The sequence below is a fragment of the Pollachius pollachius genome (assembly GCF_949987615.1).
Source record: "Pollachius pollachius genome assembly, chromosome: 1".
In the NCBI taxonomy this organism is placed as follows: domain Eukaryota; kingdom Metazoa; phylum Chordata; class Actinopteri; order Gadiformes; family Gadidae; genus Pollachius; species Pollachius pollachius.
The window spans coordinates 13,101,505-13,120,859 of NC_136934.1; the positions used below are offsets into that span (position 1 = coordinate 13,101,505).

General features: G+C 40.7%; 2 protein-coding genes across 2 annotated transcripts; one reads left to right on the plus strand and one right to left on the minus strand.

Moving 5' to 3' along the window:
* Nucleotides 1-1,673: 1,673 nt before the first annotated feature.
* On the minus strand, nucleotides 1,674-5,685 carry gck (glucokinase (hexokinase 4); the record flags this gene model as incomplete). Its single annotated transcript, XM_079729883.1, has 10 exons — nucleotides 1,674-1,821; nucleotides 1,959-2,192; nucleotides 2,403-2,558; nucleotides 3,252-3,435; nucleotides 3,535-3,634; nucleotides 3,729-3,824; nucleotides 4,008-4,127; nucleotides 4,230-4,384; nucleotides 4,604-4,766; nucleotides 5,605-5,685. 10 exons carry the CDS (start codon nucleotides 5,683-5,685, stop codon nucleotides 1,674-1,676), a joined length of 1,437 nt encoding a protein of 478 aa, XP_079586009.1.
* Nucleotides 5,686-8,622: 2,937 nt separating this feature from the next.
* On the plus strand, nucleotides 8,623-12,092 carry ykt6 (YKT6 v-SNARE homolog). Its single transcript, XM_079735816.1, has 8 exons — nucleotides 8,623-8,802; nucleotides 9,073-9,240; nucleotides 9,499-9,581; nucleotides 10,006-10,106; nucleotides 10,205-10,309; nucleotides 10,648-10,713; nucleotides 10,803-10,904; nucleotides 11,004-12,092. Exons 2-8 carry the CDS (start codon nucleotides 9,137-9,139, stop codon nucleotides 11,037-11,039), a joined length of 597 nt encoding a protein of 198 aa, XP_079591942.1. The 5' UTR covers nucleotides 8,623-8,802; nucleotides 9,073-9,136; the 3' UTR covers nucleotides 11,040-12,092.
* Nucleotides 12,093-19,355: the final 7,263 nt, after the last annotated feature.

Genomic DNA, 19,355 nt, shown 5'->3' on the forward strand with positions numbered 1-19,355 from the left:
GGGCTCAATCATGGACATAAAAAGAAGGCTCAATCTGTTTTGGTTTTGATTTCATTGAACGCAGCCCCTTCTTTCGCACAAACGAAGCCATTGGAAACACGTCTGAAAGCACTGTTGAATGCATATGTAAGCCAGTTCCTGTTAGGGACTCTTATTCTGAAAGAGGAGAACGGAAGTGTCTGCGTGTGGGTCGCTGTTTTGACTCTGTTGGGAGCGCTGGAAATAAAGTGGATCGCCACGTTCAGTGAATGGAGTTAACCGATTCTTCTTTTATATTTTACCCAAGTATAGGCAACAATGATTTGTACATTTGATTATTATTCATAGATTAGAAAACAAAAGGAGATCATTAATACTTGAGATAACATGGGAGTGAATGAAACGCGCATGTGCATTTAAAAGACAGCATTTACAGGAAGTGCGTCATTATTGCGCATCTAGGACCCCGAGTCGATCTGGCAGCCGAGTCAATCTGGTACCCACACCGGTATGAAACTAAAACTGTGATTCTGAAAAAAGTTTAAATGATGTCGAAATTCCGTTTGGAAATTATTGAAGATAGGTGTGTAGATTTGTTAAATGGTAGATAAAGGGAGAAAACGGTTGAAAATGTATTCAGTTACGTCTTAAACAGTTGAAGTACCAGAGGACGGCTCTGCCGTCCTCCCCTTGACTCCCATGTTTAAAAAAAGATAGTATTTTAAAAGAAGAATATCTTAAAAAGTATAAATATTTAAAAAAATCTGTAAAGAAGCTCGCGACGCGATTCCAAGCTATTCTGAACATTTTAAAATTTGAATTGTGTCTCTAGGTGAACAATTGAGGAAGGAGATAGGTCCCAAAGTTTGTAGAGAATAATAAAGAGGAAAGAAAGAAAGAAGAAAACTTATGAAGAACAATAGTTGAGCGCTGCATGCAGCACTCACCTATTAAATAGATAAGCAGCATATGTGCATGGGTTTTTCTACCTGAACCCTATTTTCTGATCATTTTGGGTCTAAGTGACTGATGTGGACAATGTTTTTCTAAATTGGTCGTGTTGAGGAAGAACGCTGCAGCCATAATCCACAGAAACGGGCTGCAATGTAATCCTTTGAGGCAATAGTGCCCCGTCAATGAACGTCTTTTAAAAGTGCTTATTTTTGCTACTGACAGGCTCATCTTATACACTTTCATTATGGAAAGGATCCCTACAGAGACATACACCCTTCTTCTCTACCTTTCACTTGATCCGGTCTGTTATTGTTTCCTACCAAGCCTATCTTATCTTTAGTTTCACAACTACACCCTTCTACTTCATCCCCACAAACAACTCATTTGTTATCTTAAAAGGGGCCCATCTACGTCTGTTAACAATCAGCTTGGACGTATGAACTTAGAATTGATTTCTGTGCAGGTATTTTTTCAGTTTTTTGTGATTTTGTTTTGTGAAATTATGATCCTATAAGAAATATCTGAAACAACGTTATGTTGATAGTAATTATTACAAATGGAGTGATGGTCTGTGGTGGTCTTCATGTGGACACTTGCTTACATTGTGAAAGACATTCCGCAGCTCAAGAAGTGCTTCCAAACTTCTGGCCAGAGATCCTCCCCTGGCCACACAGTCTCAGGAAAAGGACTCCGAAGGCCGTCAGAGATCCCCGTTAATGAGGCGTTGCGAGGCGACAGCCCTACTGTGTGATCATGCAGGCTGCCATCTTGCAGGCTACGGCCGAGATTAGGGCGGCGCCCCTGCCGCTCCCCTCCTCTGATTGGATGAAGGTGATGTCACAGTGCGGTGTGAGCTCCCGGACTATCTCGTGGCACCTGTTTTGGAAACTGTGAGAAGGAAACAAAAAAAATAAGAACCAAGAATAGGACAACTCTGTATCTCTACCATCTCTGGTTCAACTCTCCCGCTGTATTTGGCACACCTGCACCCACGTTCACCCTTTGCGTCTCGGCCCAAGCCTCACCATGGGTGCAGTTTGTAGACGGATCCGTCGACGCCCACCGTGATCTTGAGGGCCTCCTGGCTGCGGCGCTCGCGCATGACGTTGATCACCGCGGCGAGACCAGCGGCGCACATGTGAGCGGAGCGCGTGGAGACGCTCTCACACACCAGGTGCACAATGTCACAGTCCAGCTCTGATGGCAGCAAGCCCAAGGTGGACAGGATGTTGTAGATCTGCTTCCTGTCTCCAGAGTCACTAACATGGGGAGGAGAAGGCAAAAAGGGCATTGCTAAGTCTTTGAATATTGAGAGTGAAGGCCTTTGATATGTTATTAAGTCTAGACAACTGTTCCTTGAGTGGTTACAGAAGGCTATTGGTGATTCACTTGAAACAAGGACCAACATGAATCATGACTTATAAGCGTTGTGGGGCATGTACTGTGAAGCATGTCCCGCATGGCCTCACCTCTCCACCTGGGACACATAACGCGTCTCAAAGCCGCCGCGTGTCTTGAGCAGGTCTGAAGCATCGCCGTTAAACAGCAGGTCTTGGTTGACGAGCTTGATCAAAACCAGTCTGACCAGCTCTCCCATGTACTTCCCGCTGATCAGCTTCTCATATCTGCCGAGAGGAATGAAAACCCCAAAACCAACCACACGGGCGGGGTTAAGAACACTGCTTGGGGAGGAGGAGCAAAAGTTGGGGAAAGAGATGAAGAGTGATGAAAGGGACGTGCGTCATGACAACACGTGTGCAAACAATGGCGCCTTCTCTATTTTCGCCGGGGCAAGGCGCAGCGGGTGGGAGGGGGGCAGAAGTAGAGAGGTGCCGGATGCAAATCTGCATGTTGCCCTTTTTGGGCCGTAGAGGCTGAAGAGGGTGAGTGAGAACCAGCGCGGCGTGCGGGATGTCGGGTGAAAGGTAAACAGCCATTAGGCTGATGAGCAGCAGCCCAAGTTCAGGAGAAAGGGATCATTAATCTGACACCTCCGTCTGCTGACTGACCGCTGACGTATACACACTCTGACCAGTAACAAACATGCACTGCCAAAGAGCCGGTCACTTAGCAACCACACAGAAGTGCTCAGCTAAGGGGTCAGGTGAGTATTGCTCAAGAGTGATAATTATGATTAACAAAAAAACAAAACAGTAACTAATCGAGTAAGTGGCATCTAAGGTTAAATGCCCCAGTGTGTCCGGGAAAACGTGCATGTTCCCCTGAAGAATAGCAAATGCAGGTGCGCATTTGGGATGGGATTACATAACCTTTTTAACCCCCCCCCCCCACACACACACACGCGCGTCTCAACTCACAGTTGCTGTCCGGGGTTTAGGGAGAACTCGTCCACCACCCGGTCGTACTCCAGTCTGAAGTCTTCCAGCTCCCCATTGTCCCCAAAGGCCCCCCACTCTGTGTTCACACACATGCGACCCTCTTCTCCCTCCACCAGCTCCACAGTTCGCATCTCCTCCATGTAACAGGCATTGCAACCAGTGCCTGTGAAAAAGAAGATCATCATTAGGATACGTTGTCATAGGGTTATTCTTCCATGTATAGCTGTTTCGCTGTCTGTGTGTGTGTCACATGGCAGCTTACCAACAATCATCCCAACCTCACAGCTGCGGTCTTCGTAGTAGCAAGATATCATTGTGGCCACTGTGTCGTTCACCATGGCAACCACATCCATCTCAAAGTCCTGAATGAAATAATACAGAAAATAAAACAATCATGTAAGAGGACATTGATGTTGGAGTTGTTGGTGCAGCTTTCCCCTTAGCTGAGCTACCTACCCCTCGCCTCTTGATTGCATCCCTCAGCAGGCCCACAATATTGTTCCCTTCTGCCCCTGAAGCCTTGAAACCTTTGGTCCAGTTCAGTAGAATGCCCTGTGGGAAGAGCCAGCATAACAACATGTACCTATTTTCTGTCAACGTGTCATATTTCTGCTGCTACAAAGTCCTACCGACAACTTCAAAGGTTTACCATTTCCACTTCACGCTAATACAGAATAATCTATTGGGTAAAGCTTAAAAGGATTTAACGTGATGTTTCTATGAGAATCAGCCTACCTTGTCAATATCTTCATGTCGGACAGGGAAGGAGAAGGTGAATCCGAGAGGAAGCTTCTTATGTTTGATGTGGTGTTTGCCGAGAAAATCTGAGATGCACTCCGCTATGTAGTCAAAGAGCTGTGTGTTGTGTGTGTGGAGACAGAAGATAGATGAGAAACATCATCACATGACACCTATGGTAGCTTTTAAAGAACGCTGAGGGAAGGGGTTCGTACTCACCATTTCAGCGGTCCCGGTCATCGCGTCTTCAGAGATAGAATACATCTCGTTTTTGGTCTCCACCTTCCAGCCCCGCTCCTCATCCTCGCCCACCTTCACCAGCATCACCCGGAAGTTGGTGCCCCCCAAGTCCAGGGCGAGGAAGTCTCCCACCTCTGATGTGACCGCAAACACTCCAATGTATTTACAGCTTTACCGTTCCAGCAGCGAACATCAGGCTCACACTATCCTAACCTTGGCAACGCTTCGATGTCAGAGCAACACTCTTGCGACACTTAAAAGTTCCCTAGCAAGGGGTTGTTGCTAGGAAACCCCACCCTGGTGCAAAAGCGACAGTGACAGCCATTTATAGTGGAGCGGGGCAGTGTATCTACCTGATCCTTCTGGGGTAGAGCAGACATAGGTGGGGAGCATTTTGACGCTGGCTTCCTTGTGGGTCTCCAGACGCAGTCCTCGGTCCATCTCAAGCTGCATCCTCTTCATGACCTCTTTCAGGTCCTCCTTATTCAGACGGAACTCTGAGAGAATCTGCTCCACCTGTGAAGAGGCAGGGGACATTGCAGGGTTGCCATTAGATGGTTAGTCAAGGATTATACGTAACATTTGTTGCCAAGTGAATGCATATTATTGAAGATAGGAGCAGACGATGAAAAGGGATTATTTTGAAAAGGGAGTCCATCGAAAAGTATAGAATAAATGTGTCTTGCACAACAAATCTTCCAGTAGGAGCAAAATAATCCATAAACATAAAGGATGAAACTATGAAAAGACACACAAGTTACAACTAAATTCTTAAACACAACCATATTGACAGCACAGGAATGATATTTTAACAACTTAAACAAAGTTGCCCAACCCGAAAAATCCCTCTGAACCAACATACAAGGCATACAAACACAAGGTGAATGAATAACATTACAGCCACTCAACCATAGTATCACCTCAAGCTCCTATATTGTTACTATATTTATGCTGGACTGGATCACTGGACCAAACTTGCTCTGCTATCTGTTCTATGCTTCAAGCTCCGTGGGTTTGCTCTGATCGTGGATAATATTTGTGCACCGAGAAAGCATGTAATTATCCACAACACATCTTCTCTGATTCTCTTTCTTATTCACTCTCTCCTGACCCCTGAACATTTCAGGTCTAGGATCTCAAACCACTTCAACACAGCGGGCTGTTTAGATAGTGTTTTCACCGAGGATTCTCCTCTTTGATTTGTTTAATTTATGCATTTCTCTGTTTCTCAATATCTTTGTAAATTAGGGAAACCTAATTTACCTTTGAGGCTTAAATAAAGGTTTTATGAAGAAATGAATGAATGAATGAATAATTATAACAGGCTAGAATAAGAACAAGCGGTTTGTCTTACCATGAGGATTTGATCCACCTCAGCGTTGTAACTACTGGGCATCTTCAGAATCTGCCTAAAATGAGTGCTCACACACGGCATCTCCAAGGGTCTACTGGATGTGCTGCTCAATGTGCTCAGGGTGTTTCTAGGTGTGCGCTGAGTGTATGTGTGTGTTTATTATGTAACAGTGAACCGCCTTGACCACTGGGAAGAGCCACGCTTTTTAAGCTCCACTAAAGTGGGCAGGCCACAGAGGATGAGGCATCTTAGCCCCCCCCCCCCCCCCCCATTTGGCCACATGCAAACAAGAACAGCACCTTCCCCATGGAGGCAAACCTACATGAAGGAGGGAAAGACTGCTGGCCTAGAGGACACAAGTTGGATCTGCGTTCTTAAAGCATATGCTAGTATTTATTAAGCATTTCATTTGAAGCTTATGATCCCACCTAACAGGGATGCTCATACATATCATTTTATTTTGTTTTATGTCTATGAGAGGTTCATGGTCATTTTGCTGACTGTGATCTAAAAATGTTTACAATTCATACAAAGCTTTAATGGCCTAAGCAACAAAAAACATTGATGGATTTTGTTTATGAATGTTTACTTATATTAGGCAACAGGACCTGTGACATTGAACTCACCTTCAACAAGCTATTGACATGTTACTTCTTTGGCATTGCCAAATCATACTTTTATTTAAAGAGCCGAAGGTTCAATGTTTAAAATAGAGAACCAGAACAGCTAAAAATAGCTACACTACAGGATGAATGGCCTGAGATAGCATGTGCCATGTGACAGTGTCAGTGGTTATACTTTTTATTCTAGCAGTGACCGTATCTGATTGAACAAGATAGAGGCAGTTTGGCATGTGACCCTTTCCCTCAGTGCACTTTACTACACTGTAGGACCAGCGGTGTTCACAGAACATAATATGAATACACACACACACGTGCATGCACAGAGGCAAGCATGCACACAGATGTGCACACACACACACACACACACATATGCACAGTAAATATATATATACATATATGCAGGTGTGCAAAAACAGAAAATATGCATTATGGGAATTCATTTAGGAATCAATAGTGCAATGCTAAACAAATTGGAATCAATAGGAATCAACAGGGCAATGCCAAGCACATTGTGAAATTGTATAGCATTATTTATATCTATTTATAGACAGAAATGTATAGACTTGACTATTTATTGATTTATTGTAAATATGTAGATATTTTTATTTATTGACAGACTTTATATAGGTTCACTGATTCACTACTTCAGTGCTCAGCTTTTGTACTTTCACTGTAATTCTTAATAAAGATAATTTATGACACCTTTAATAATGATACATAAAGAAAGAGAAATCTTATCTTAAACATGCTGTGTGGGCATTTGCGGTAGAGATCAACTCATTACCTTGAAAGGAGGAACAAATTAAACAAATAAAAGCTACCGTACATGCTGTTCATGTAGTACCTATTCATGGTTTATTTAATAAGTCGGCCAGCTTGTAACAACATGCGTTGCTTTAAGAAAAAATAAGTAAACCCATGCCCAAATAAGGTTTATTTTCTGAGATGCTACGAAATAAACAAATGCTCTAGTATGCTATGTTCTTTTTCAATTATCATTGCAAGTGATAGGATGTTCTTCACATCCGATCCTGCTTTTTATTTTAATCCCAATGCTATAAAATTAATAAATTAGGCGTACTATAGTTGCACATTATGTATCTAACTTTTGGGGTCCCTTTGCACAATTTTTGACTGTAGCCTGTACATATAAGAGTTAATTTGTGCATGACCTCGTACCCATATAATAAAATAAAAAACGATACAAATCAAACAAGTTGGACAAATGCACATACATTTTAAGACACAAAATGATCGTTTGCGTGATCGATTTGGACATACCGGTACTTAAATTGTTGAGCAAGAGATCTTGGTCTTTACCTTTTCCATCGTGATAAGAGAGTCCATGCCAAATATTTCCCGTTGACCATGGGTGCTGCGATGAACGAATGTGCTTTTGGTGAATCAGCACTGAAAATTAATTATCTTCATTAGTAATTGTAACATTGAGTCCGTGCGGTAAAACAAATATTTAAAATACACACGATAGTCTAATCCATTGTCCGAATAAAAGGCAAAGTGTAAGCCCTATAACCCTTCACGGCATGTTTTTTTCTATAACAAAAATAATCAAATAAAATTAAGTGTATTGTAAAACTAAAACCTCTTTGACGACAATGTCTGATTAGAAAGACTTAAGAATGTATCTTAATTTCTCACTTTGACGTCAACCTAACGTCCTAAAAAAGCCAAGCTGGTTCTCAATCATGGTAAGGTTGGTGAAGTCCATCGAAGTCTACTGCCAAATAGCCTAGGCCTAACTAGGCGAACTTAAAAAAAAAACAAATTTTGGTAAGTAGGCCTAATATAAACGACAAAACGAGAATAATGGGGGGGCGGGGGGAGACATTCTTGTCTTGCCACAACAATCCATCAACAGCTGCGCCGTGCTGGCTCCCTGGTTTCCACGCCAAAACGTTTTCATTGTTTCCCTGGAAATGGTTTTACCGACCACACATTGATGGAAAACACTTAGCTCAGAACTAAGTGGCTAGGGGGGAATTGTTAAATGAAGCAAAATTACTTGGGAAAACACCAAAATGATGGTAGCAGATCTTTCAATCAACAATCTACCATTGACACGTTACTGAAAAATTAAGCCTACCCATCTTTTTCTTTACTACAAAAATCATTCACAGGACAAATAAAACAAAACAAAAAAGACTATTAACATACAGCATATATAGATCTAGATATACATCTTTATATTGATTTATAGATATATCTATCTATCTATATAGATAGATATATATATGAAGAAATTCGTTGCTTTGTTTTGGTGATACATTTAGCGGGTTATATTTGTTGCAACAGCTTTCCTGCTGTCCTCCGGCCGAACCCCCCGGAACCTTTCTCCTTTATGTGTTCCTAATCGGACTCATATTCCGCTGGACATTTAATGGGTCGTGACGTGGTAATGGGTTGTTTTCCAGGTAGTATTTTGAAAACTTCTCTGCCCTAATCGAGATTTACGTGCTCAAAAGTTGATGACAATTCTTCCAAACCCAGTGTTGTGCGAAGTTGGGAACTATTGTGTTTCCTGGACCAGGACCATCCTGTGCGGCCGCTCTGTGTGGTGAGGCCCGCACCTCGACCGACTAGCCACAGCCAATTACATAGCATAGATAAAATAGGAGTTGTCTTGACGTCATCCGCTCTATATAACACTACTATACTATACTACGTTACATGTCAAAATGTTTATTTATTTTGTAGGATGCCGAAATGTTAGTAGAAAAACAGCAAGTTGGCACGTTAACCGCCTAATGTTAGCATTCAATTAGCACTCCTATATAAGCCGGATGAGTATGACTCGTCATGTGTTTCGTCTTGTGTTGTTCACCAGATCATTTGGGGCTTGCTGCATATATCTGCCGTGTGATTGACACCACCGCCACTTCTGAATCAACATGAAACTCTTCAGCCTCAGCATCCTTCATAAAGGAGCCACCAAATCCCACCTACTCAAGGCGGCCTACGACCTGTCCTCTTTCAGCTTCTTTCAGCGCTCCAGGTGGGTGTGACCACCACCACTACCCCCTCTCCAGTATTCCCGTGTACCTTTTTTTTAGACAGATGGTTATTACAATCTAGCTGTATCTTTATTCTCAATTTCAGTACAATTTTATAACATTGTTGCTTCAAATAAGAAAAATAGTGCTTAAATATTATCATTCGATTTTTAGTGCTATTAATTTGCATTGAGCCATTGTTGATTTACTAGTTGTCTGGTTTCATAATCCTCATGTGCATCGTCTCATTTGGTCTGTAGTGTCCAGGAGTTCATGACATTCACCAGTGCCTTGATTGTTGAACGGACATCACATGGAAGCCGAGCCTCTGTCAAAGAACAAGGTTATATATGAGCACAAACATCCCTCCCAACGCTATGAAGGATTCCCCATTACCTCCACACATACCCCCCACACACACTAGCATAAATGCCTGGGTCCTCTACCAAAACCATACGGGTTCCTTCAGTCATCCTAATCAGTGCTTTATTTAAAAGGCTCTGCAGTATGTCCAATCAGAATTCCTTGCAAGAAAGTAAATTGTATATTTGCTGTGCAGATAATTCAAACTAAACTGTCCATGTGCAGGTTATTCTATAAAGTTTGGCAATCCCTGTGGCCTGGGATTAAAGTGTCTGCCAAATGACAATATTAATAGTTGTTGATATTGGACGTAGACTCGTATTTCCCATGTGACGTTAATGGCTCAACAGACTTGATATCCTAAAGGTTTTTATACCAAACAATGCTCCTGCTCCTTCCTTCAGAGTATCTTTGTCATGTGTACGTGAGGAACGACGACCTGAGTGCGGTCGTCATAGCAGACCATGAATACCCGCAGAGAGTCTGCTTCACACTGTTGGACAAGGTGGGCAGTGCGCTACACAGACAACCTGGAATCACTCACTCTGTCTTGACACTCAGAATTAACCATTTTTGGGGGTGTCCTTTCTTAACATCTTTTAGGTTTTAGAGGAGTTCTCAAGGCAAGTGGACAGTATAGACTGGCCTTCTGGAAACCCTGAAACCATCAACTACAGATCCCTAGATCTTCACCTCGCTAAATACCAGGTACCTTTTTTAACCATGTGATACAGTTTGTGTGTTTAAATGAACTGCAGTAGAAATATTTAGCTGACGTTTTTCAAAGCTTTCATACAGTTTGGATGTTGCGTGCTAAAGTGAATTAAGATGATGCTGCCTGTATTTTAAACTGTGGAGCAACGAGAGTTCTGATAATGGATTTGTATGCCAGATGTATTGCATGATAATATAATTTCTTTATAAGTGGAATCTGAGTTAAAGTTTTGCCATGTTTTTCTGTTTACTTTGTGTAGAAAACTACAAAAAAGTTTTAAACGTAACTAGAATTGAATAAAAGGTGTCTGAAGGCTTCTGTTTCTGGCTAGAATCCCAGGGAGGCGGATGCCATGACCAAGGTTCAGGCTGAACTGGACGAGACAAAGATTATTCTGGTAAGACATTTCTTGAGAAAACCTTGGATGGTTTGTGGTCCCTGGAGTTGCACAATGTTTCTAATTGGTTGTCCTATCTGTTTATCTAGCACAACACCATGGAAAGCCTGCTGGAGAGGGGGGAGAAACTGGATGATCTAGTGGCAAAGTCTGAACACTTGGGGAACCAGTCCAAAGCCTTTTACAAGACTGTAAGTCCTGGAACCTTGTTCCTAATGGGATAAATTGCCTTGCAGTCAGCAACCATTCCTAATTTGATTTTGTGCGTCTGTGTCTTTTTCTCTGTGCAGGCACGGAAGCAGAACTCATGCTGTGAAATCATGTGATGCCTTGTCCCTCGGACATGCCTCTCTGCCTTTCCGCTTTTCCTACGACTCCCATCATGCACCTGCCCCCAGCTCTCAGCACATGGGCCAGATGCTGCTCAGGGTAGACGGACTGGGAGACATGGTGGAAGACCATGGGCATCTAGATCTGGCCTGACTGGTGGGAGCTAAAGGAGGTGGCTGAATGGGGCTTAGTCAGGGAATTATTTTTGAACCTTTCAAAGGTAAACGTCATTGTGGTGTTTCAATGCCAGCTGAGGAGTTAATAGCGTGAACTTGTGTATTGGTGGTGTATTGTTCAAATGTCATTAATATCGCATTTTTGGTATACAGATTTTAAATTGTAAAGGTCCAGAATGGTGTTTAAGTTGTACTCCTAGGAAACCCGGAAAGAAAATTAACACTAGGTCTCTGTTCTTTTGTTTCAAGAAAAATCCTGACAATCTGCCATTCTTATAATCTAAAGGAAATGATAAAGAAAACGATTTCAAGGTTAAATCGCTCCCAAATCCAGAGATTGACATAGGCATAGGTGTCTGCCCACTAGTTGTCACTGTTGATTTTCTCCCATTTGTTTCTGTTTGTTGAGGTCAGCTGAGGTTCTGTCATCTTAGCCCAACCAGCAATGGGCCTTCTCGGATGCGACTGGACCTTTTTGATAACGATTAAAGTTTTCTTTGTTTTTGTTTTAAACCTCATGATGATGAGCAAACACTTTCAAACATTCCCATTTAGAATTGATGGACTTGTCATGACACAAATGTTTCTATGCTAATAGTTGGTGACAGTTTCAATGAGCTTGTGAGTAAAGTTGATGTTTGGATTCAACACATTTATCAGATTAATGTGCTCTTGCATTGCGCCTTATCGCTTCATGGATCCAATGTCCTTTATGCTCCTTTCCTCACTCACAGTAGACTGGTGGTTGGATGATGGTCCACTAGCAAAACGGAGCCTAGGTGTAATGAGATACATAGGCGTCTTGGATTTTAAGACCAGACCAGATGCATATAACCATGATATTCATGGAAATGGATGTGTAACTGAGTTCATTCCCACACCTGTTGGCACAACCCTGTTCTCGGACTGACTACATATTCCATGCCCGGTGAGTGTCTCCTGAATTTGCTACAGATAATTGAAGAAACATCAGTAGACAAAGTCCATCCCATTTTGGTAACTAGACATAATCTCAATTTGTCAGAACCATCCAATGTACTAGTCACTTTTTGCTTTGGATTGACCTCTGGGAATTGGAACCGAATCTATTTAAGTTAAGACAGTGTTCTCAGTCAATAACCGATTATCCATTTAAGATGAAGAATTGCCTTTGGTATTGTGTCTGGGTGTCTTAAGATGTCTTACTTTAAGTCTGCAGTTGGTGTGTGTGTTTGAGAGAGAGTTGTTGCTTCTACACCTTTTACAGTATTCATGTGGAATACCTTTTATTCTATTTTTTTTTTTGTTGACAGAAAATACACAGGCTAGAAAGGCAGGTTAGAGAATCAAAAACCTTGTAAGCCCACAGGGTTTCTGCATCGGTTATAGTCACCATGTGTCGCTCTGTCCAATTATAATTAGGTAAGTGTCAAACATGCAGCAACTATTTATTTACTTATGTAATTGTTGAACTCCAGAAACCATCACAACTTTATATTGGGAGCCTATATAGGTCTATATAGTCCGCCAACAATTTGAGGAGTAGGCCAGAAACAATTCATAGGCTTATATTATATCTGGTGGGAATTCTAATATAAATCTGTCGCAGCCAAACTGATTGGTAAAAAAAAAAAAATCTTCCATGGCTCAAATGTATGCAAGCGTGCGCAGTCGTTTTATTTTCTGATGTATTTCTCTTGTTGAAATAAAGGAATATTGATAACATAACGTTAATACGGCCTATTATTTGATCATTTTTCTGTATCTTGGAAGGAGAATTCTGTCACAAAATGTCCAAAAAAGTATTTACCAGCAGGCCTGGGGAAGGTGCTAAATATTAGCAAAGTATTCTTTTTAATGAATGCCTCGAATAGTCCGATTAAATAGATGTTTGTTTTTTCATCAAACAGGGATTTCGTTCAATCACCACTCTACTACAACGTTAATCTTTCTCCGCCTTACATGCTGTTTGACAAGGTCACCATGACGCGTCGAGACCATGATGAAACTTTCTCAGCCGTAAAGCGAAAAAATGTGCTGAATGCGGAATGATAGCCCTTTTTCTGATTGGGTGTTGAAAAAAAGGTTTAACAAGAAGATTGAAATAAACACAGACTATAACTATTGACTAAAACTATGTAAGAAACTATTTGAGAAAATGCATGATTGGATACAATATATAGTGTCACTTGAATGAAAATTTACACCAGTCAAAGAAACCTATTGCCTTACTTTTCTCTGGTCGACGTATTTATTTTTTTATTACGGTAGGTGATGCTATGCTTCAAGGATTTTTTTTTAAAAAGCCTACCTCTGAATTTACACCAATATATAGCCTAGCCATGCTGCTGCAACATGACTGAAAGTTTTGGAAATACGGCACGTTTATGTCTTTTCATGTCAAGACGTACTCGTATATTTTTAATATACTTTTTTATCAGGTTTCAAAACAGTCCTGAGGTATTGGAATGGAAGGTCTATTTTAGTTCTTTGACATAAACCCTATGCAGCATGCATGCCTTTTTTTTAGATAAAAAAATTGGATGCCAAATTATATGGCCCATTTTTTAACCACTGTTCAATGTGATTGATGAGCTGTTGGTTTTGAAGGCATTAGTTACTTAAGCACTTCAAAATGGTATCTTGTGTATTTCCTATGTATTGTCTGACAACCTTATGTTTTCTATTATTTCTTCACTCAGATAAACTAGTTTAAGACATTATTTTTTAATGAATAAATATAAGGCACTGTGCAAGCTGTTGAATACATGGTCTACAGACAACTGTGTGCTCTAATCATATCCCTTAATAGAATTCAAACTGCTTTTTATTTTGCCATGATCTCATTCCAGCTGAGATCCAAAAGCCATTTCAAAATCGACCTTCGAGTGACATCACATGCACATGTGTTCACCCAGATGTATGATGGATAGATCAACCTACCAGTTGGTACAGTCCACTTGGTAGGCTGGTAGGTTGATACATCTCATAGTACGTTCGCATGTGACATCACTGTAAGAGAAGAGAAACACAAAAGTACGAAATGAAAGAAACTTTTCTACTTCATTCTGGCTCCTACATAGATTGAAGCACACACATTGTTTGCAGTATCTCATACGTGTAGATAAATGTAAATAATGATAATATGAATGAAACAATGGCAAAAAAGTTATATTTTTTAAAAAAAGCAGACAACCACAACCCCTTAATGTCTCCTTTCTCAGAAAGCGGTGGTTCTTTTGTCCATTCTTTGGGTATTTTTTCCTGTAAACCTTTGGAGCTGGTGGTCAGCTGGACAAGTGCTCAAGAAGTCTCACAGATCAAACTTTCCATTTTTCATATCTAATGTCTGATGGCAGACAAGCTCAAATCTGGATGAACAGGGTGTTTCATTTCCTTCCCTTCATATCTGTTTAGAGTAGACCTATCATGATACTGGAGGCCGGGATTGTTCAGCACGTACTGGTTAATGCCCCTGAAATGATCTTGATAATCTCTCTCAAAACATAGCTGCATGCCTATGAAGAGTACAGATACAAGAGGATGTTAACCGTAGGCTCTACTGTGGTGTTGGTTCTGTTTGGTGTAAAATATCTCAACGTCGCAGCAGACACACTCAAGCCTTCTGCTGGTCTGTGTGAAAAGAAGAAAAGACATCGAAGGATGTAGTGGGGGGAAGAACCACAAACCTAGAGAAAATACCCAGCATCTTTAATAATACATTTTTAAAAAGATGAATTGGAAAGGTTAAATTTCCATTAAAATGTCATGCATAGGACGACACATTTCATTCAGTCCTTCTAGTTGAAGAGTTTGCTCGTGCTAGGCTAGCGCACGGCAACGGGCAATAAAAGCCTGCTAATAAAACAGTCTTACCCACTCCACAGTACACCCGAGGTAAATCAATTACAACGCCAGACTATAGATGTAAATGTATGGGTTGATAGAATAATGTTAGAAATAAAACTAACCTTGCATCGCATGAATCATCGCATTTTGAGGGACTACTTATTCAGCAGCAGCGGAATTTAACCTAGGTATCAATCCGCCGCTGCCGTAGCCTACTACCAGAAATATAACCTTGCTGCTGAGAGACAGCAAGTCCCTCAAAATGCAATGCAATGCAAGGTTGGTTTTATTTCTAACATTATTCTATCAACACAGACATTTACGTCGACCGTCTGCAGAGCCAGCTGTTCCTACTTATGGCTTAATGAGCCCTCAACACCTCCCCCTCGGTGTTACTTCAGTACTGACCCTAACCCTAAGAACACGCTACCCTACCGTATCACTTATGTAAATGAATAAAGGTAAAGTCGACCAGGACAACCAGTGCATGAGGAATAGGATATGTACACAACATATGCACCTTTAAAATGAAAACAAAGGAACAATATATTTACTCTCATCTCTACCATAGGCATTTTGTAAGTCAAAGGGCTTATACATTTCAAGACTGTCAGCTTTTATAAGATCTTATTCTTCACTTTCAAATACTTTGTAGGCACGAAAATGTTCACTGAAATGATCAACCACAAGTTTTGTCACTAGGAAGTAGACAGCACTTTCAACTAAAATGATATTTTGCATTCTGCAAAACACTGGCATTCCATGTTCAATCTCTCTGCAAACGACTAGTCCTGTCCTGTACTCTGTCCCACTGATTCTAATCCAGTTAGTTGAGAAGAGGTCTTTTGGTACAGCATAAATGGCTCGGGCAAACCTGTCACTATCCTGATCAAAAATAAATGGTTTCAACGGTCCATACTCAATATGGTTTAAAGGGGATGTCTCCCAATGATATCCTATGGACTTTCTTTTTTGTTTGGCAGGCGATTTGGTGATGTTCTTGAATACTTTGTGTTTTGCTTCAAATCTCATGCTCCACATATGGATTAGAGGCCCTATTTTTGTTATTCCAGCTGGGTAGTGTATCATAAAATGATGTTTTGGGATCAGGTTTCTGTGCGGATACAGCTGTTTGAACAAGTCATGATGTTCCATTATTAGATGTTTTAAAGGTAAAGTCATGCCTAGTGTAACAGAAGGAGAAAATATGATGTTGATAATCTGCAGTAAAAGCAACTGCAAAAGGCAGTTTTTGTTTCCTTCTGGCGTAAAGGAATGTTCCTCACAAGACATAGCTTCTGAATGGAATTGAGGCCTATGTTATTGCCAATGCTGTCCAAGTTAATTCTTGTAGGACGGTTTTTGCGCTCCAAGTACCCATAGTCAAAAGCATAAATTCTAGATACCAGATCAGACTTCGACAGAACATTTTCTGAGAGATATTCCAAAAGTAACTTTATCTCAAACTGAGCCACCCCTTCAAGAATATCGTGCATTATGTCCAAAGAAGAAAATTGAAAGAAGAATTGTGGCGAACATGAATGAACTTTAGGCTGTCGAGAGTTAAATTCCTTTTAAAACCAAACACTTGTAACATCTGTGGGTCTGATTGCAACTCATTGCAGAGCATTTCAAAAAGCTATTTTCCACGCAAGATTATCTTTGGGTGGTTCTCTCTGTAAACATTCTGGGCATCACCTTTTTCAATCAAACATAAATGACAGTAATAACATCCATTGAAAGACTCTGTAAACCCTAGAATTGCATGCATTCCTACGTTGTCCCCAGTTATCTGACATATAGTGCCATGGACTTTCTCAGTGGAGAAGGGCAAGTCAAGACAGTGACTTTCCAGTGTTTTAATGTCATTTATCAGAGGCTGAAGAATAAGATCAAAGCCATATTTTTTCACATCTTCAGTGTGAAACAGTGCGACTAAATGGATGTTCATCACAGCTGAGTTAAACTTTGGTGGCAGATTTCTTAGGATAAAATAGAGAACTCCCATTTTGTGAACCCAGTGGATTAGCAGTTTCAAAGTCATCATAGTGCATCTGAATTTGTAAAGAAGTCGGTTGTTTAGAGAATAATGCATGCTTCTTAAAATAACTACCATCACAAAAGTCTTCATATATGTCCGTTTTGGATACAAAAGTTTCCCCAAGCAATTTACAAATATCAGAATTACGGCACATGAATTGGATCGTTTCCAAAATTGGGACGTAAACAAAAGTGTCTTTCACTTTCACTTGATCAAGTAGTACCGGTTTGTTTATTTCACCTTGTATCAAATCGATGTCCTAACATTATTTCGACTGGCTCCACAACCCCCCCATTTTTCGTTGAAATATCTTGTTCTTTTAGTTTCAGTATTAAAGCTTACAAATGGGTTTTCAAAATTATCAAGACCTTCTAATGTAGATTGGATAGGATTATCTTTGGGCACAGCAGATAGTATTTCTTGCTTAACTTGGGAGTGCAGTCCAGTAGCAAGTTCTTCCAAATCACAAAAAAATTGTTGAAACAACACTTTTTGCCATACCACTTTCTTGAAGTTTAGCAACAATTGAAGCACAAATATTTTTTGTATGCTCTTTGTAAAGACCAGATACATTGTCCTCAAAACACCCAGCCTCTAAACTCTGTGGGTCACCTGTTTCACCAACTTCTGAAGTAACTTGGACACTGTGAGGAACTGTGTGAAAGGACTCTGAGTTTGCTGCATTACCACTTTGACAAAAATTCTCCTCATGAACCCTCATTAAATGTTTGTTGAAACCTGAATATGACAAAAACTGACGCCTACAACGATCTTATGCACAAACCAACTTAAACCTGCTGCTAGGATAGAAACTCTGATCAATTCTTAAATGGGTTACCAAGGACTGGGAAGCCTGGTGTACAGCTTCACATATGAAACACTTATACATATTTTAATCCTAGTTCAGGAGTTTTGCCCGCAACTCACAGATTCTTGGAGATTCATCTGTTGTTGTGACATCGATGATGTAGACTGTTGTCTGCACAAATGTGTAGAGCTTGACCAGGGACTCTTCGTAAGACAGGTTGAACACGTAGTGTGATTTGAACAGTTCATCAAAGGCACCTAAGGAGCTGGTGGCTTGGCAGGGGATGAGCTGTTTATCAACAACAATATAGAAGGTGTCAATCTTGTTCTTTGTGCGACCAGCAGCAAGGATGTACAGTTGTTGACCCGTTCTCCCACGCAGGTGTTCATAAATGCTGCAGCATGACTGAAAACCAGAATAAGATGAACACCTGACTCAGTCACCAGAGCTGTGCCGACTTCTGAATGCTGCTGAGAAACCTACGGACAATGTTGCCACCAGTAAGTATGCAGGGATGTTTTTTATTCCAAATAGCTAGTGCTCGTTTTACTTTGTGCGCTCCCCTCTGATAGGTTGGGACAGTGACATGGCTTCTCTGCTGCTGCCCCTTCATCTCTTGCCACCAACAGCTGGACGGAAGAGGAGAAAAATCAGTTCCAGTGACGCAGTGGACAAAATGGTTCACTTTCACAAGGTATGGATGTCTCGTCTTTTTTTCCCCCAGCAACAAACAAGAGAACTAATCTAGTTGGTGGTTGACCTATATCTTTTGTTCAAAGGCTGATTCCTATTACTTAGCAAGCAGGTCGGCCAATGGCCCATATACAAAGCAGATTTTTGCATTTGATCAATGACAATTTAATAACAAATGAGAAACAACATTTTGTTGTGAAAAAAAATTAATTGAGTAAATGGTAGATAAAATATTTCAAAATAAAAAGTGGCACTGTCTCTTATGTAGATACATACTTCTTCATGACAGTACTGGACATATTCCCATGTCCCGTTTCCCTCCTACTGATTTGGAAATACTTGGACAAATAAAAAATAAAAGTAAATAAATAAAACACTTAACAGCAGCATTTAGCACCTGCTTGTTTCTTTCCAGCAATCTGTAATTATTAAAATATAAAAATAGTTCATATTTGGGTACATATTTATTTTTATGTTTTACAAATTCAGACTGTATAATTCCATTATTTCGTGAACTTTATGATTTAATATACACGGTCATCTTTGCTAGTAACGTGCTTTAGATGTATTTTTAAGAATGAATTCATGATTAATGTACTTTAGTTAGTTAGTTAGTTAGTTAGTGCTCCCCCTAAGGGGACACAAAGCCGGTTTAATCACATAACCGGGTAAATTAACCCAGGGTTTGCGGTAACCCTAGGTTTTCCGTTCCAAAATGAACACGGTATGTTAGTTACTATAGAAACATATGCTCTGAATCAAACCT